The sequence below is a fragment of the Carcharhinus amblyrhynchos genome, chromosome 6, assembly GCF_965287045.1.
Source record: "Carcharhinus amblyrhynchos chromosome 6, sCarAmb.v2.hapA, whole genome shotgun sequence".
NCBI classification, from domain to species: domain Eukaryota; kingdom Metazoa; phylum Chordata; class Chondrichthyes; order Carcharhiniformes; family Carcharhinidae; genus Carcharhinus; species Carcharhinus amblyrhynchos.
The window spans coordinates 36,860,676-36,881,092 of record NC_137329.1 but is presented as its reverse complement, the minus strand read 5'-3'; the positions used below and the strand labels follow the sequence as shown (position 1 = coordinate 36,881,092).

At 42.3% G+C, this 20,417-nt stretch overlaps 1 protein-coding gene across 1 annotated transcript in view; it reads left to right on the top strand.

The window, feature by feature from the left end:
• The window catches only part of sbf2 (SET binding factor 2), a 598,480-nt gene that overhangs the window by 221,949 nt on the left and 356,114 nt on the right, over positions 1-20,417 (top strand). Inside the window, exon 3 of the mRNA XM_080190221.1 lies at positions 5,052-5,189. Coding sequence (XP_080046347.1) covers positions 5,052-5,189 — 138 coding nt within the window. The remainder of the gene's footprint in view (positions 1-5,051; positions 5,190-20,417) is intronic.

The following is a 20,417-nucleotide window of genomic DNA, read 5'->3' as shown; positions in this document are numbered from 1 at the left end:
CCCCCTTGCGCGCTCGCGCCTCCCCCCCTTGCGCGCTCGCGCCTCCCCCCCCTTGCGCGCTCGCGCCTCCCCCCCCTTGCGCGCTCGCGCCTCCCCCCCCTTGCGCGCTCGCGCCTCCCCCCCCTTGCGCGCTCGCGCCTCCCCCCCCTTGCGCGCTCGCGCCTCCCCCCCCTTGCGCGCTCGCGCCTCCCCCCCCTTGCGCGCTCGCGCCTCCCCCCCCTTGCGCGCTCGCGCCTCCCCCCCCTTGCGCGCTCGCGCCTCCCCCCCCTTGCGCGCTCGCGCCTCCCCCCCCTTGCGCGCTCGCGCCTCCCCCCCCTTGCGCGCTCGCGCCTCCCCCCCCTTGCGCGCTCGCGCCTCCCCCCCCTTGCGCGCTCGCGCCTCCCCCCCCTTGCGCGCTCGCGCCTCCCCCCCCTTGCGCGCTCGCGCCTCCCCCCCCTTGCGCGCTCGCGCCTCCCCCCCCTTGCGCGCTCGCGCCTCCCCCCCCTTGCGCGCTCGCGCCTCCCCCCCCTTAGATGCGCGCTCGCGCCTCCCCCCCCGTCTTAGATGCGCGCTCGCGCCTCCCCCCCCGTCTTAGATGCGCGCTCGCGCCTCCCCCCCCGTCTTAGATGCGCGCTCGCGCCTCCCCCCCCGTCTTAGATGCGCGCTCGCGCCTCCCCCCCCGTCTTAGATGCGCGCACACACACACAAACGCTAAACCCTTTCACGTATCAGTGACTCCCATTCGCCCTGCATCCTGACCCTTGCCTTGTTTTCTCCACTCTCCACTCCCCACGCCCCCCAACACTCTTGCATCGGCACTTCCCATCGCTCAGCTGCCCACTCTCCTGTCATTCCCTGTGCAATCCAGTTTGGGAAATTCTGATAGAATATTGACTAAGTTGTGAGATGGTTAGTTTCAAGCAGCTGGCAGGACAGCGTTAGTTCTTTGAGACTGGGTGGTTTTTGAAATAGAGTACCAAAAAAGTAGTAGGAGCAAATGGTTTAGACCTCTTCAGGGTTATGACACCTTGAATGCCATTGGTTACAATTGCTTAGACAGCAGGAAAGTCTTGTCGGTAGACGTATGTTCTTTTGAGGTATTGAAATTCTATTTCTGTAGTTGAAAGATGCTGCATTTGCTGCTGAGGCAGGGCTATGGAAGGTTTAAAAATGGTTGCACTTACCAGACATTGGTAAAGTGATTTTTGGTTATCTGTACTGTGTTCAGTAATTGCAATGATTGCACTCGAACTTTGAAGGAATATAGACTTCACTGGAAGTGATTTTTCAATTACACAGTTAAGCTGTATTAATTGAAAATGTTGAAATGACAGGACATCTCGAAGTAGAAATTGGAATGGTATGTTACAAACTGTGGAAACCCAAGTAGTTCAGAATCAGAGTTAGTAAATGTACTGTTTTGTGACCAGTATGTGCCAACACATCTGAAGGCTCGTTTTCACATTGTTATTTGGTGACCCAGCTAATGTAAAGGAGATAGAAATTCTAGCGTTTCTGAAGGACATCAATCATGAAGTGATCAAGATCGATACAGTCAAGGATTATCAAGTACTTGAGACTAGGAGCCAGCTTTATAATATCAAAAGGCTCAAATCTCAAAAAAAATCAGGAACAACTAAAACAAATGAATTGGATTATATTGTTTAAAAACAGTGGAACGCCTACAAAAAAGTGCTCTCCATTCAGGATAAATATATTCCTAACAAAATCACAATAGATGTGATACTAAATGTAATAAAACATGGCTCTAAAGATTGTGCAGAAAGGTTAATGGCTTCACTGGGATGCGTATAAGGAAATGCTGACACATGAGTTGGGCAAAAGAAATACAGAAAATTTAAGGTAATGAAGGCTAAAGATGACAGCAAAATACTCATAATAATACAACAATGGAAGTTAAAAGAACAGAAAAAAGCAAAAGTCAGAGAATTAATGCCTAAAAATATACAAGGCTTTAAAACTATAGATGAAGACAAAAATATTTAATTACTTAATGTTTAATCATCTCATTTAAACATAATCCCTGTGGATTGGTGGCATTCGTTCCGGAGTACTGAGCAAAATTAAAAAAGACATTTATGAAATACTTACAATCATGAGTGACTGTTGGATGCTGGAGAGGCCCTAGTAGACTATAAACAAGGAACATGTAGAGGGATGCAGTCCCAGGACAAGAAACGTATCATTTCGGGCTGAGTTGAGAATTTTGCAGATCTTTCAAATTTGTTTTACCCTGGAAGGTGTGGATTTTCCATTGTTGAAGATATTTGAGACTGAGATAGGAAGAATTTTGGTATCTCAGGAAATCAAGGTATATGGGGAATTAGCAGGTTGGTGGAGTTGAAACTGAAGATCAGCCATGATTATATTGATTGATATAGCATGTTTGACAGTATCCATGTGGTCTACGTCAGCTCCAATTTGCCCTTATCCCTGCTCCCCCTCAGCCTGCATAATTAGGCAATAAGATCCTGATTTTCATGTTTAATGTCGAAGCAGCAAGTTGTTGTCTGATTTAATGTTTAATAACAGGTTGATCCTGGTAGTCTCACTGTTATTCTTACTGAAGAATCTAAGTCAATGCAAAAACTTTTGAATATATGGGCAGGTGTTGAAATAGTGTTCTTTGTTCCATCAGTTTAAGATATGCAACATGCTGGGGAAATACATGAAAGAGCAATCTTCAGCCAGAAATTCAAAGCGGGCAATAGTATGTAGCAGATCAGAATATAACTCCTTTGCTACCTGTGATTTGTTTATTGATGATTTTTAAAAAAGTATTTATATATAATATCTTTCATGACTTCAAGCCACTTAACGATCTTTCATAGCCGGTGAAGTACTTTCAAAGTGTAATGGACGGAAATGTCAAATTCTGCAATGCAAGGTTCCATAAATAACAGTGATAATGGACCAGATTATTTTTGTTGATTAATGGATGAATGTTGGTCAGGACAGCAGGAGAGCGCCCATGATTTTTTTTAAAGAGTGCTTGATGTATTTTACATTCATTGAGAGAGCAGATTGGGCATTGGTTTAATGTGTCATTGAAAATGCTAAGTCTGAACACTACAGCACCTCCTTGGTGCTGGACTGAAGTGTTAGCCTAAATTACGCACTGAAGTCCTGTACTGAGGTTTGAACCCACAACCTCTTCTTCGGAGGTGAGAATGCTACCACTGAACTAATGACATCTGTTAGTTGAATTCAAATTGATACCTGAAGCTGAAAATGAAATGGACTCATTAAGAGCTTGATCTTATTTCTGTTTCTTAAATACCAAAAATCTAGCCAGACTGTTTAATGTGTTTCTCCTTCAGAGCAATCTATCTTGTTCACTTCCTAGTTTCAAACACTTGTGTTATGAATGAGCACAAACTTTCAGGAACTGTGGCCCAAGGGAAATCATTCCCAGACATCATGTTGTGCGTTAAAAATGTATTTCTATTCTTCAAAATACTCCTTGTCACCCATTATTGTGTATATTAGTCAAGTTTAGACACAACAGAGAATTGACAACTAGTATTTCAAAATGAGGGACATGTTTGAAAAAGTTATTTGTTAATGGCTGCATGTATGGGTAACTTATTTTCTACCTTTCAGCTTTGCATTGAAGTCTATATTTACCCAAAAACAGAGAATGCTGTAAAAATTCAGGTCTGGCAACATCTGTAGGGAGAGAAAATAGAGTTAACAAACATGTATTTCTGCAACAACATCTATATTTGCACAAATTAGTTGCAATTATGAAGTGTGATGCATGATTCATTTGCTTTTACTGTATCAGCATTATTTTAAATATATTTTTATTGCCTCTACGCGAATGATCAAAATGTAACAGGTATTTGGAAATTAGCTGTTCGGTATAAATTGCCCCCACAAATACCTGCAAGTATAGTATTTGAACTATTTCCTTCTCTTTCATGTAATGTCTTCCCTGTAAGAAGATGTTTAATAATATCTTTGTGCCCCCACCAATTTTTCTGAGGTACATCTGAGAAATCTATTTAGCCTTCGGTCTTTCTTTTCCATTTGCCTTCATTTGTTGCCTCCTAACACTCCTTTGTAGTGTACTTTTGCAACTTGTGTCCTGGCATGCTCATCTGATTGTAGTTCAGAAATTACAAAGTCAAGATCAGACAAAATTAGTAGCAGCACTAGTCTAAAAACTGTTGGACTTTGTTGCGGATTCTAACTTGATCTTTAAAGGATCTTAACAAAGGCAGTTAACTAGCCTGACCCCTTTCCTTACCAGGTTTAATCTTGTCTCACATTTTTCCAAATTGTAAAAATAAACAGTTAAGAACCGGCATTTCAAGTTTCCCTTCTGAGATTTGGGATGTCCTCACATTGCACATCAGCAGGGTTCATAACAATATGTTTATCTAATGTTGCATGTATATCTCTGAACTGTTACTTGAAATACTTGCATAATAATCTTGGCCTCTAGTGTTTTTGAAACTGCCTTGTTTATATTGGGAAGGTTGTACGTTACTGGCAGCAAATTAGGAAGCTTGAAAAACATGAATCTCAATTTTAAACTGCAACTTCTGCAAGTTCCTTGCTTCCCTGGTCAAACAATTTGAATTAAAAAAAACTGCATCACTGGCCTGGGGGAAAGAGGGGAACTGAAAGACCTTTTTGTTTTTAAAAGAAATAAAACCAAGAATGTTGGAAAAACGCAGCCGGATCAGGTAGCATTTGTGGAGAGAAACATAGTTTATTTTTCATGATGATGATTTTCAAAACTTGAAAGAATCTCTTCCAGTTCTGAAGAAAGATCATCAACCGGAAACATTCTGATTCTTTCTCCACAAATGGTGCCTGACCTGCTGAGCATTTTCACCTTTCTCTTGTTTATTGTTCAGATTTCCATCGGTATTAAAAACTTAAAAATGCAATTTAATCTGCGCATTAGTATTCCTAATACTAATTTTAAAACAATGTCAAACAGCATATGTTCCACATATTGGTTCATACAGAATTTCAAATGAGCTTTGGATGAATAAAGTTGTGCCCTAACTGTGTTCATTATTTGTTTTTAACTCTAGTTTTGTCAACCTGGTGGCTGGCAACTGTCCGCTGAACGAAAGCAGCCAACATATTTTGTGGCGGTTCTGACAGACATTGACTCAGATCGCTACTATTGTGCATGTCTAACTTTTCATGAAGCGGAAATTAATTTACAAGTAAGTATACTCGGAGAATTTCCTATTTATTTTGTTACTCACCGTGTGTGACAGCTGAAGATACAGCTGTTAGTACTAGTATAAAAGAGAAGGGTCGCATTAGGAGTAGCCTGAGAAATGAAGAGCTCAGAGCAGTTGTAGAGTAGGGAGGACTACAAAGATAGGGAGGGGCAGAGCCGCAAAGGGATTTTTGACACCAGGATAAGAATTTTAAATGAGGCATTAGTTCAGAAGTAGGACTTGCTGCAGGATAGGAAAATGGCAGCAAACTTTGGATGAATTGAGGATAGGTGGCTGACTGGAGACAACAAACACAAATGAGAATTGCATTGGCAAATGGTCTGAAGTAGCGATGGAAATGATGATATTATGAAGGTGGAAGTAAGTGGTCTTTGTGATAGAGAAGATATGTGTTGGAAACTGATTCTGGGTTCAAATAGGGCACAGGTTGCAAATGATTTTGCTCATCCAGAGACAGTAGCCAGGATAGAGTTTTAGGGGTTAGAGAAATGATAGTTGGTTCCACTTGGCAGGCAAAACTCTCTTTTTGGGAACTCATTAGTCCGTCTCACCATTTTTTGAGTGTCTGAAATTTGGTATTATGAAAATTGACAGATTATTTCTTCTAATACTCTGCTGTCTTGTATGGATGCCTCTGTTTGGTTCTCCACTTTAGTTATTGCTTTAAAAGTCCTGCATGAGCCATCTGTTGCACACATCGCTCATCTTTCAAAATATTAAACTCTTAAGTGCTTCTCCTTGAGTCTGCTGCTGAAACCTTTGATCATTCTCAGTTTTTCGAAGTCCTGTAATAGAAATTCATTCTTCACTGCAGTGCTCACTTGCTACATGGGAGATAGGTACATTAGCATCAGTGTTTTGTTGTAATTTTAAAATCTCTCATGCTTTCGACCAGTTTACTTATTCCAATGTTTTACCCCACCTCCCTTATTTGCAAGATGGACAAAGGACAAACACAAGTAGGTTCAACAAGTTTATTAACAATGACACTACTAACCCTTAAATTACCCACATAAAACAAGAGGATACTCCAAAATCAGACGCACTACCCGCAAAGATGCAGGCTCGATTCTCTGAGTCCCTCTGGTCTGTCGTCAGAAAGGTGAGTCTCTGGCAGCTCCTCCCTCCCTCCCTCCCTCCTTTCCTCCCCTCCCTCCTTTCCTCCCCTCCCTCCTTTCCTCCCCTCCCTCCTTTCCTCCCCTCCCTCCTTTCCTCCCCTCCCTCCTTTCCTCCCCTCCCTCCTTTCCTCCCCTCCCTCCTTTCCTCCCCTCCCTCCTTTCCTCCCCTCCCTCCTTTCCTCCCCTCCCTCCTTTCCTCCCCTCCCTCCTTTCCTTTCCTCCCCTCCCTCCTTTCCTCCCCTCCCTCCTTTCCTCCCCTCCCTCCTTTCCTCCCCTCCCTCCTTTCCTCCCCTCCCTCCTTTCCTCCCCTCCCTCCTTTCCTCCCCTCCCTCCTTTCCTCCCCTCCCTCCTTTCCTCCCTCCTTTCCTTTCCCTCCCTCCCTCCCTCCTTTCCTTCCCTCCTTTCCTTTCCCTCCCTCCTTCCCTCCTTTCCTTCCCTCCTTTCCTTTCCCTCCCTCCTTTCCTTCCTTCCCTCCCTCCCTCCCTCCCTCCTTTCCTTCCTTCCCTCCCTCCCTCCTTTCCTTCCCTCCTTTCCTTTCCCTCCCTCCCTCCCTCCTTTCCTTCCCCCCTTTCCTTTCCCTCCCTCCTTTCCTTCCTTCCCTCCCTCCCTCCCTCCCTCCCTCCCTCCCTCCCTCCCTCCCTCCCTCCTTTCCTTCCTTCCCTCCCTCCCTCCTTTCCTTCCCTCCTTTCCTTTCCCTCCCTCCCTCCCTCCTTTCCTTCCCTCCTTTCCTTTCCCTCCCTCCTTTCCTTCCCTCCCTCCCTCCCTCCCTCCCTCCCTCCTTTCCTTCCCTCCCTCCCTCCCTCCCTCCCTCCCTCCTTTCCTTCCCTCCCTCCCTCCCTCCCTCCTTTCCTTCCTTCCCTCCCTCCCTCCCTCCTTTCCTTCCTTCCCTCCCCCCTCCTTTCCTTCCCTCCTTTCCTTTCCCTCCCTCCCTCCCTCCCTCCTTTCCTTCCCTCCTTTCCTTTCCCTCCCTCCTTTCCTTCCTTCCCTCCCTCCCTCCCTCCCCTCCCTCCTTTCCTTCCTTCCCTCCCTCCCTCCCTCCCTCCTTTCCTTCCTTCCCTCCCTCCCTCCTTTCCTTCCTTCCCTCCCTCCCTCCCTCCTTTCCTTCCTTCCCTCCCTCCCTCCTTTCCTTCCTTCCCTCCCTCCCTCCCTCCTTTCCTTCCCTCCCTCCCTCCCTCCCTCCTTTCCTTTCCCTCCCTTCCCGCCAATGAGGTCCCAGGAGGGGGTTCCAATACCCAGTGGGTTTCTTGATGTCTGCCTGACAGGACACCAAGGCCTGCCCTCAGGTGTCCATCTCCATGCTGTTGCTTACATGTAACCTGTTATCAGATTAAGCCAACTGCAGGAACTTTTGGTGACAAAGTCTGACCCGATCTGGGCTTCTAACAATAGGCTGGTGCATTTCAATGGGGTGCAATGACTTCCTGCTAAGTATCAGTAGGGTGCAGGGGAGATTGATGAATCAGGTCCAGGTAGGTTTATTGTACAGTTGACCTGCCTGAGATTTGACTCTGTTTGATTTTTAATATGCCCAATTCTTTAATTTAGGATATCCAATTTTATCAACCTTAAAACTAGGCCATGTTTATGTTACAGTTTATACAAGTGGGTGACACAATGGTTAGCCCTGCTGCCTCACAGTGCCAGGGACTCGGGTTCATTCTCAGCTTGGGTCACTATCTGTGCGGAGTCTGCACATTCTCCCTGTATCTGCGTGGATTTCCTCCAGGTACTCTGGTTTTCCCTACAGTCTGAAAGATGTGCTTGTTAGGTGCATTGGCCGTGCTAAATTCTCCCTCAGTGTATCCGAACAGGCACCGGAGTGTTGCAACTAGTGAATTTTCACTGTAACTTCATTGCAGTGTTTGCATAAGTTTGCTTGTGACTCAAATAATAAATAAATTAGTTGATTCTATAGTGAGCTCAAGTTTGAAAGAAATCCTTCCCCTGAGGGTGAGGCAGTGGCACAGTAGTTTTGTCACTGGACTTGTAATGCAAAATCCCAGGGTAAGATCTGGTGAAATTTGAACTTAATTTTAAAATCTGAAATTTAAAAATCTAATGATGCCCACGAAACCATTGCTGATTGTTGGAAAAACCAATCTGGTTCACGTATGTTGTTCAGGGAAGGAAATCTGCCATCCTTACCTGGTCTGGCCTACTTGTGACTCTATATCCCCAGCAGTGAGCTTGACTCTCAATGAAGTGGACAGCAGCGAGGGACCGGCAATAAGTGGAATGTTCACGTCCATAAATTAAAATATACACTGGCACAAAAAGGTGTGTTGAATTCTAAAGCCTTGTATTGCATTATATGGTATCAGCACTGGCTCATTTTGATGTAGTTTGGTATTTCTTTTCAAACTTAGACAAATGAACTTGTTCAGTGGACAACCTATAAGGTATCATGATGTAGAGGGTTCTGATTTACAAAGTTTTTAGTTTAGCAATAGAGAGCTTAGAACATGGTACACTTTAGCCTTGCTTTTTAAGCCCAGTTCCCTGAACAGAATTTTATACTCTGAAACATTGCAAATAATCCTGTAAAATTCTTTGACTCACTCCTAGCTGCCAGCTTGTCTTGGATAAATGAAGTGTATTATGCTTCACTGAACTTCAAAAATAATGTCCCCATTATCTTCTATAACATAGGGGAATGATGCACTTGAAGTAGAAAATAATTACAGTACAATCCTAAGAGGCTTGCTTTGCTACATTGGTTGCTACCTTTACATATAATTATCTGCCAACTGTCATAGATTTTTAATTAATCAATCTTAATAAAGCCTGAAGAACCTCAGTCTAATTCATTTGTGCATGAAGCATTTTTGGCAGCTGAGTTAATATTTAATTAAAATGCATCAAAACAATTTCAAGTTAAAGCTGGGTTAAATTATCATTCCAGAATACTACTTCAGATGGTGATTGTAAACACTATGTTATGCAAAGGCTTTTGTTTGCAAATCTAATTATGAGGTTAAAGCCTTTAGTTTGTTACCTCCATTCTAAATTATAGAAGGCAGTTTGGAGTTTAATATTGCAGTGTTTTTATCAGCAGACTGATTTTCCTCCTGCACAGTTATCTCTGTAATTTGACGTCGTGGTAACCTTTATAGATAGCTCCCATTTCCTCCTCTTGCTGGACAGTCAGTATTGTAGACATCAGTTGATAAACATATAAAGTTCAAGGTTCTTCTGGTCAGACACCACAATTATGAATTTATTGTGATAAAATGCATGCATTGAATTCCATTCTACTGACTGAATAATATGACAAGCTGTATTGTCTTTGTGTTGCATGAAAAACACTTTGCATAAACAGCAACTGTAAAGATTACAGCAAGAAGGAATGCTGTCAGAAAGGTGACTTAGTTAAAAAAAATACAAATTGATTCACCAATTGAAGGAAACGGGGAAAGATTTTTTGATAGTTTAGTTGTAGCTATTGTACATGATGTGGAGCCAGTGATATTGAACACATGTTACCCATACTGGCAGTAGGAGTTTAGACTCAGAACAGACTTCAAATAGAGTGCCATTTATTTACAAATTGCAAAATGCTGGGTTAAGCAAAAATAATGTTTTTCCCATTAAAAATATTAAAATGACAACACTTTACTTTCTGCTTTGAGTGCGTTGAAAGGTCAATATTCATGATCATATCACAGAAAAGCTACGGCACAGAAGGAGGCTATTTGGCCCACAATATTCTATGCTGGATCTTTGCAGGAGTTTGTCACACTTGGCTGTCATTTCCACATAGCCCTATAAATGTTTGCTCTTCAGATAATTACCAATTCTCTTTTTGGAAACCACAATTGAATCTGCCTGCATTACGCTGTCAGGTAGCGCAGTCGAGGTCCTATTCATTAGTTGCATAAACAGGTTTTGTCTCATGTTACCGCTGGTTCTTATCATTCACCTTAAATTGATCTTCTCTGGTTCTCAATCCTATCACCAGTGGGAACATTTTTTCTCTATCTACCCTGTCCAGATCCCTCGTGATTTGAAATACTTTCATGAAATTTCCACACAACTCCAAGTAATGCTCATGTCCCATGAAAGAACAAAAGAAAACCAAATGGCTTACATTTGCTGGCTAGCTTCCCAAAGGATGCCAAGACCATAGCTCATCTGCTTGTAACTTCAACCCCACATTCCTGCTTACCCACGATAACTGTTGACCGCTTTGTTAATCAAGAATCTATCCAGTTCTGCCTTAAAAATATTCTAAGATTCTATCTCCACTGCCTTTTGAGTAAGAGTGTTCCAGAAACACTCAGTTGTCTGAGAGAAAATATTTCTCTTCATCTTCATCTTAAATGATCAATCCTTATTTTTAAACAGTGACCCTTAGTTATAGATTCTCCAACAAGAGGAAACATCCTCTGTACGCCATTTCAGTACCCCACAGAACTTATTTTGATCAAGTGGCCTCTTACTTTTCTTCTATAAACCTAACTGTTGCAACCTTTTTTCACAACCTGCCCATTCCTGGTATCAGTTTAGTAAATCTTACCTGAACTGCTGATGCATTTACATTTTCCTTAAATAAGGCCAATACTGTACACAATGCTCCATATATGGTCTCACCAATGCTCTACACAAGTAACATTTGCATCACGCAAGTGCCAGGCAATGCCCATTTGCAACAAGAGAGGATTAACCATTGTCCCATGACATTCAGTGGCATTAACATTACTGAATCCCTCACTGTCAATATCCTGGGGCTATCATTGACCAGAAACTGAACTGGACTAGCAATATAAATACTGTGCAACTCACTTCCTGACTTGCCAAAGCCTGTCCACCATCTACAAAGCACAAGTCAGGAGTGTAATGGAATATTCTCCACTTTTCTAGATGAGTGCAGCTCCAGCAACACTGAAGAACATTGACACCATCCAGGATAAAGCAGTCCACTTGATTGTTGCCCATCCCACAAACATTCAATCACTGCACCACAGTTGAGTATTGGCAACTGTGTACCATCTACAAAATGCACTGCAGGAATTCACCAAGGTTCCTAACCCACACCCACTACCATCTAGCCGGACAAGAGCAGCAGACACATGGGAACACCACTACCTGCATGTTTCTCTCCAAGCCATTCACCATCCTGACTTGGAACTATATCACTGTTCCTTCAATGTCGCTTGGTCAAAATCTTGGATCTCACTCATCAACAGTACTTTGTGTATACTTACACCATCAGGACTGCAGTGCTTCAAAAAGGTAGCTCATCACGTTCTGACTAGACTGGAGCTATACTAATTGGAATTTAGAAGAATGAGGGGGGATCTTATAGAAACATATTATGAAGGGAACAGCTCAGATAGAAGCAGGGAGGTTGTTTCCACTGGGGTTGAAACGAGAACTAGGGCACATAGCTTCAAAATAAGGGGGAGCAGATTTAGGACTGAATTGAGGAGGATCTTTTTCACCCAAAGGGTTGTGAATCTGTAGAATTCCCTGCCCAATTAAGCAGTTGTGGCTACCTTGTTGAATGTTTTTTAAGGCAAAAATAGATTTTTGAACAGTAAAGGAATTAAGGGTTATGGTCATCAGGCAGGTAAGTGGAGCTGAGTCCACGAAAAGATCAGCCATGATCTTTTTAAATGGCAGAGCAAGCTCGAAGGGCCAGATGACCTACTCCTGCTCCTAGTTCTTATGCAGAGCAATTAGGGATGATCAGTAAATACTGGGCTAGCTCATGACACCCATATCCTGTGAATGAATTTCTAAAATGGCTTGGGATTAAAGAAGTTTATGACAAAGTTGACCACTTAGTCCATCGAGTCTCTGACTGCATGAACAATTCAAAATTAATCCTTCAACTCTACTCTCTTCATAGCGCCACCTATCTTTTGCTTCTAGCATTATCCCATTTTTCCTTTGAAACATAAAATTGTCCGATGCTGTTTGCTACAGATGAACTCACCAAGGTTCCCTAGACAACATCTTCCTAACCCACAAGTGCTACCCTCTAGTAGGACAAGGGCAGCACCACCTGCAAGTTGCTCACCATTCTGACTTGGAACTATATCATCGTTTGCTAGGTGAAAATCCTGGCTCTCCCTCATTAGCAGTAGTGTGTGTGTAAGTATTCCATCGAAGCTGCAGCGGTTCAAGCTACAATAAATTTGCATTTAAGAAATTCTCCAAACCTCTCTGAACATGCCTAATGGAACCTGTAGCATAGATTTTCCATATGGAAGTGGTGAGAGAAAAAGCATGAACAGGTATTGTTTCCAGGGTATTGTACTTGACCTACAGACATTGAAAACAAATTAATGTTGAATGTCTAGTGGATTAACTTGCATTATTTTGAAAGGTATTAGCTACAATGTTTCTAAATATTATATGAAGTATTTCATTGAAGTACATTCCTGTCGTTAAATGTCTTAGTGATATTTTAAAATTATGTGGTAACAGTCCAAAGATGTGTGGGTTAAGTTGATTTGCCATGGTAAATTGACCTTAGTGTCAGGGAGATTAACAGGGTAAATACGTGGGGTTACAGGAATAGGGCTTCAGTGGGATTGTGGTCGGTGCAGACTTGATGGGCTGAATGGGCTCCTTCTGCACTGCAGGGATTCTATGATTCGATTCTATGATTCTACTCTATGAACATGACTTCACCCTGTTTGTTTATTGCAGCAAAGCCCAATTGCAAGAATGCATGAAATAGAGGCAGGAATAGGTCACTGGGCCCTTCAAGCCTGTCCTGTCATTCAATACAATCATGGCTGTTGTATGCTGGCCTCAACTCCTTTTCTGTGCCGTTTCTGCATAGCTCTCTATTCTTCAATCTATCAAATATTCATCCACCTCCATTTTAAAACTTCTAATGATCTAGTCTCTAGCATCTGTTGGGAAAGAGAATTTTAGAGATTCATCACTCTCTGTGAGAAGGAATTTCTACACACTTCAGTTTTAAATGACCGGTCCTTTATCTTATAGCTGTGTCCTCTTGTTCAAGACTCTTCCACTGGTGAAAACATTTCACCATCTCCTCTGTCAAGTCCCCTCAGGATATGATATGCTTGAATAAGGTCACCCCTCATTCTGCTAAATGCCAAGGATTACAGACCCAGACTAATTCGTCTATCTTAATAGGACAATTTTCTTATCCCAGGAGTTAGCCTGGTGAATTGTCTTTGGACTGTCTCTAATGTTACGATACCCCTTTTTCACTTTGTGTATTCTGCCCTTCAGTTTGACATTCTCCTTGACTTCCTTTGTTAACCATGGATATTGTCTGTTTCTTGTAGAATCTCTCTTTTTGATTGGGACAAATTCCTACTGAGCATTTTGGACCAGCTGTTAGAATATGAACCACTGTTCATCTAATAACCTGTATCTTGGCTTGTTTATTCTGTTCACCTTACACAATTCATCTCTTGTACCATTATAATTATCCTTATTCACGTTGAAGACACTGGTTATGGACCTAAGGCATTCACCCTCAAACAGTATTTGGAATTCTATCATATTGCAGTCACTGCCATCTAGGGGATATTTAACCACAAAATTCTTTGTTAATCCTCCTTCAATACACAAAAGCAAATCTAAAATAGCCCATTCCCAAGTACGTTCCACAATGTACTGCTGTAAAAAGCTTGCCTCAAATCCTTCCACGCTACCCTTGCTGGTTATGTTTGTCTAATCAGTATGCAAATTAAAATCTCCCTCAACAATTGCAATTCAAGCACCCCCTTGGTATTTCCCCATTTTATGCTCTGACTTATTGAGAGATCATATTTTGGATGTCTGTAGACTGTTTGCACCCTTGTCTTCCTTCCCCTGCTATTCATGATTTCAACCCAAACCTGTCTTTACATCACGACTCATTGCTGCTCTGAAACATTCCTTGATGAACAGCCTTTTGCCTTTGGCCTATTCTTTTGCAACTTTGTATACCCAGGAATGTTGGGCACCCAGTCCTGGTCCCCTTTTTTATTGTTTTTGTGACAGCTAATACATCATACTTGTATGTTGCAATCTGTACTATCAACTCATCTAGTTGCAAATTATTTGTGCATTCCAATATAGTACATTTAGCTTTGTTTTTTTTTACAGCTGTTTCCAACTCTGGATTTTCTCTCCTGGTAGTCTTGTTTATGGTTTCAGCCCCAGCCTGTAACACCGAGACAGTCAAGTTTCCCCCTCATTATCCTGTTTAGCTGCTCCTTCATTTGCCCCTGATTTTTTTTTAAATCTTCCAATCTTAGAACCCTCCCCCTTCTAGTTAGGGCTGTTGTATGAGTCCTTGGTGTAACTTGATGTTCATATGACCTATAGTTTCCTGTTGACACTCAGACTGATCACCAACCTGCACTCCTACCTTTAACTTTGACTTCCCCATTTTCCAAGCAACTAAACCCTCACTAAGGCCTCCCTTTAGTTTGGGGTCATACAGTTTTGAAGAAATCATATTCCACTTGAAATGTTAACTCTACTTCTTTCACCACGGACGCTGCCAGTCCTGACAATTATTTAGAGCGCTTGTTGTTTCGATTTCTTAAGTCATGATTTTACTTTAAAAAGTACACCAGCAGATGGCAGCATATTTGTTATAATTTCTCTCTTCTCTCATTTGCTGTAAGTTTGATCACGTGCCTCAGGAACAACATCAAAACATGATGAATAAAATAGTCCCAAACTGTCAGTTGTTTAAACATCAATTTTCAGTCAGAAAGGACGTGCATATGGAAATAGAATGTTTGAAAAATTTAATATCCTTTGCCATATTGGTATTCTCTGCAATATTAATTCTATTTGACTACTTGAAGTATTCCTCTAAAGGAGATTTTGTTTTTTTTTGTCTGTAGTTATGTGAGAATAATTTCAGAACAATTTATCTTCAATCTGGACGACAAAGCCAACTTTCCTGTTGTTTATAGAATGTTTTTCAACAAATGTTCATTGAATGAAATTCTGGAAAGTGGCAGATTTATGATTTGGTTCAAAAAGAAGCAACCCTGACCTTGAAGACAATATTAAACAAGAAATAAATGTTGCTTTATGCCGAAGAAGAGCTGAGAGAGAAATGGGAGCTAAGAATTCTGTCCATTTCCAGAGTAAAACTAGAAAAGGACTATATGAAGTAAGACCGCTGAGTAATATGGTGAGAAACTTTTTGCGTCTCTGAAGCAATCGCTCCTTTTTCAGAAGAAGCTTGTTAGATTATTGGTTGGATACAAATGCTTTTGAAAAATTTTGGAATCAGAAAAGATAATAGTCATAAAGTTTACAATGCAAATAAAGGCCCTTCAGCCCATTGTGTCAGTGCCAATCATCAGGCACCTATCTATTCTGATCCCATTTTCCAGTACTTGGTCTGTAATCTTATATTCTACAGGTGCTCATCTAAATGCTTTTTAAAAGTTGTGAGAGTTCCCGCCTCTATTATCTCTTCAGGAAGTGCATTCCAGATTTCTGCCAACCTCTGGGTGAAAAAGTTTGTACTGTCTACTAAGGGGACAGTTGGTCAGTCTTCTCTAAGAAAAATAACCCCAGCTTAACCAGCTTCTGTTTCCAGCTGAATTGCTCCATTCAAGGCAACGTGCTGGTGAATTGCCTCTGCACCTTCTCTAGTGCAATTGCATCCTTCCTATAGGGTGTTAATCAGAACTGCACACAATACTCTAGCTGTGGCCTAATGATCTTCTTATACAGCTCCATCATAACCTCCCTGCTCTTATACCTTTGCCTTGGCTAATACAGGTAAATATCTGATATGCCTTCTTAACCACTTATCTCCCTGTCCTGTTGCTTTCAGAGATCCAAGGACATGCACCATAAAGCCCTTCTTATCCTCTGTGCTTCCCAGTGTCCTACCATTCTTTGTGTATTCTCTTGCTTTGTTAGTTCTTCCAAAGTGCATCACCTCATACTTTACAAGCTTAAATTCTTTTTGCCAATGTACTGCCCATGTGACCAGCCTGTCATTGTCCTGTAATCTAAGGCTTTTTTCCTCACTATTTACCACATGACCAATTTTTGTATCATCTGCAAATGTACTGATAATATCTCCTACTTTCACATCTAGATCATTAATGCATATTAACAGCAAGGACGCAGCATTGATCCCTGCAGTACACAACGGGACACAAACTTCCAGTCACAAAAACAATATATGATCATCACTCTGTCTTCTATCACTAAGCCAATTTTTGAATCAAATTTGCCCAATTGCCCTGGAACCTCTGGGTTCTGACAGTCTCCTATGTGGGACCCTGTTAAAAGCATTACTGAAGTCCATGTAGACTACATCAACTGTACTGCTTTCATCAACATACCTAGTCACCTCCCTGAAAAATTAAACCAAATTTGTTAGATGCAATCTTGCCCCGACAAAGCCATGCTAACTAGCCTTGATTAACCCTTGCCTCTAAGTGGAGGTTAATTCTGTCCCTCAGAACTTTTAGCAATTATTTCCCTTTCACTGATGTTAGACTCATTGGCCTTTTAATTAGCTGCTGTATCCCTACTACTATTTGAATAAAAGTGCCATAGTATCTCTCATCCAGTCCTCTGGCATCTGTCCTGTGCCCAGAGAAGATTTAAAAATTAGTGTCAAGACCCCTGTAATCTTCTCCCTTGTTTGTACAGCAGCCTGGAATGCATCTCATCTGGGCCTGGGGATTTATCTAATTTAAGCTTGCTATTATCTCCTCCTTCCCAATGCTAATTTGTCCAATTGTATCTCCACCTCCCTCTCTGATTTCTATATCTATATTGTCCTTCTTCGTAGTGAACACAATGCAAAAAACTCATTTAAAACCTCAACTACAGCTTCTGGCTCCCCACACACTGATTTCCACTTAGTCCCTGATGGGCACTACTCTTTCCCTGGTTACTCCCTTGCCCTTAACATATGTTCCTTAATTTTGTCTGTCAGTGTTTCTTCATACTCTTTGCTCCTGTAGTTTTTTTTTAAGTACGGCCCTACATTTTCTGTACTACTCTAGGGTATCTGTCATAAGGCTCCCTTTTTTTTCATGATCCAATCCTATATATTTCTCCCTTGACGTGCAGAGTTCTCTGAACTTGTTGGTCCCGCCTTTGCTGCGTTTTCCCAAAACAAATGACTAAGTGTCATAGTGGCGGTTGTTGGCAGCATGTTTCCCCCAGCCTTCCATGATGCAGATGGCCGATATAGCAAACCTCCCCGCAATGATATTGGTCCCATTCTAGTGCAGGTACAACTCCTGACTTGTACACTGGGCCCAACCTTTCCAGGAAGCTAAAACTCTCCCTCCTGCACCATCTCTTCAGCCACGCATTCATCTGCTTTATTCTCCTATTCTGATTCGCATGTGACATTGGCAATAATCCAGAGATTACATCCTATCAGGTCCTGCTTCAATCTGCTGCCTAGCTCCTTAAATTTTTGTTGCAGGACCTCATCCATCTTTCTGTCTAGGATATTGGCACCAATGTGAATCTCAAGATCTAACCGCTCACCCTCCTCCTTCAGAATGCCCTGCAGTTGTTAAGTGACATCTTTGACCCAGGAAGTCAACACGCCATCTTGGAATTATGTTTGTGACCACAGAAATGTGTGTCTGCATTCCTCACCATTTGAGTCTCCAATCGCTCTTCCACTCTTATTCCTCTCCTGTTGTGCAGCTTAGCTACCCACAATATTGTGAACTTGGCTCTGGCTTCACTCCCCAGAGGGGAATTTCACAGTAACGTCATTGCAGTATTAATCTAAGGCTTACTTGTGTCTAATAAATAAATGTTAAGAAATATCACTCATTTCCGACAGAGAAAAATGATTCTTGACAGATGCATTCTGGAACTTTCCTGGCGACCTGCCTGCCCCATTTTGACTGATGGTCATCCTTTCCTCTCTGACCGCACCTTCATAAATTGTGGGATTAGCACATGTAAAACTGTGCTATCCAAGAACCTTTCAGTCTTGCAGATGTGCTACTGTGCCTCCAGTTGATGCTCTGTCTCCAAAATATGACTCTCAAACTGGTCAAACCGGTCATACTTCCTGTCTTCGTAGTTAGCTGCAAGGAGTGTCTTAAGAATTCCTGCATGCTGCATGCAAGGGACTGAGTTCTCCAGTCATCTTTTAGCTGAAAAGACCCTTAACTTAAATTTATTTAAAGCCAGGACTCTTAACTGTTCCTTAATGTAGCTGGAAAGTGGAGAAAACAACTTATCTGCGACTTATCAATTGGCACCCTCCTTTGTGCTGATTTGCTATTCAAAATTGATGTCAGGCTTTTGAATTCTGGTGTCACCGTATGTCTGGATTCTGGAGGGCTCTGCTTCACTTGCTGCTCCTCAAAGATCAGCTCCTCAGTGTAGGCGCCAGCTGTTGTGCTGTTGAGTTTTGTCTGCTATGGTCCACTCTGCTTGGCCCTGCTGTTCCCTCACAGGTTAGCTCTCAAGTATAGGAAAATCACTTTTTCTAATTGAGACAGGATGTATTAGCCTCATTTAAAGGATTATTAATTTCAAATTAGGCAGACCAGCAAATGAGTGTTCAAATCACATGGTGGTAGTTTGAAACTGAATTCAGTTAAAATCTAAAAACGAGGTACACGTTAAAAGACAATGAAGTTGCCAGAATCTTGTAAAAACCTAACATTGTTGATTAATGTCCTTTTAGAAAAGAAATCCATTTGCCCTTATTCAATTGACCTGCATGTGACTCCAGGGCTGCACCAACATTATTGGCTTTAAACTACTTGGAAGACTAGCAAGACAATCTGTTATATTGAACCAATACAATGAATCATTCCATCTGCAACAATTCAGGAAGAAGGCCTCACATAATCTTTTCAGGACAGTTAGCGATGGACAATACACATCAAATTGCTAGTATCACCCACCTTGGAAAATTGGAACCCAAAACCACAGGATGCAGAGCACTACCTGTGGCTGATAAGTCACTGCCCTCAACCTTTATGCTTATGATTCATTCCAGACTGCAGCAGGTGACTTAAGCAATTTAAGCACGTTTGCTGTGTACACTACTATTAGCTCCACTATTTGCTAACTACAGGATTTCATTAACTTTTCCCAGGATGGCTGCCAAACAAATGGAAAGATTGTTTGATAAGGTTCACCATGGTAGGCTTCTGCAGAAAATGCAGATGTATGGGATTGGGGGAGATCTAGGGAATTGGATCAGGAATTGGCTAGCTGATAGGAGACAGAGGATGGTGGTTGATGGTAAATATTCATCATGGAGTTCGGTTACGAGTGGTGTGCCTCAGGGATCTGTTTTGGGGCCACTGCTGTTTGTAATTTTTATTAATGATCTGGATGAGGGTATAGTTGGGTGGATTAGTAAATTTGCTGATGACACCAAAGTTGGAGGTGCAGTAGATAGTGAGGAAGGGTGTCATAGTTTGCAGGAAGACTTAGACAGGTTGCAGAGCTGGGCCGAGAGGTGGCGGATGGAGTTTAATGCGGAGAAGTGTGAGGTAATTCACTTTGGTAGGAATAACAGATGTGTCGAGTATAGGGCTAACGGGAGGACTTTTAATAGTGTGGATGAGCAGAGGGATCTAGGTGTATGTGTACATAGATCCCTGAAAGTTGGGAATCAAGTAGATAAGGTTGTTAAGAAGGCATACGGTGTCTTGGCGTTTATTGGTAGGGGGATTGAATTTAGGAGTCGCAGCGTCATGTTGCAACTGTACACAACTCTGGTGCGGCCGCACTTGGAGTACTGTGTGCAGTTCTGGTCCCCACATTACAGGAAGGATGTGGAGGCTTTGGAGAGGGTGCAGAGGAGGTTTACCAGGATGTTGCCTGGTATGGAGGGGAGGTCCTATGAGGAGAGGCTGAGGGATTTGGGGTTGTTTTCGCTGGAAAGAAGGCGGCTAAGAGGGGATCTTATTGAAACATATAAGATGATTAGAGGTTTAGATAGGGTGGATAGTGATAGCCTTTTTCCTCTGATGGAGAAATCTAGCACGAGGGGGCATGGCTTTAAATTAAGGGGTGGTAGTTATAGGACGGATGTCAGGGGTAGGTTCTTTACCCAGAGGGTGGTGAGGGATTGGAATGCCCTGCCTGCTGCAGTTGTAAATGCGCCTAGTTTGGGGGCGTTTAA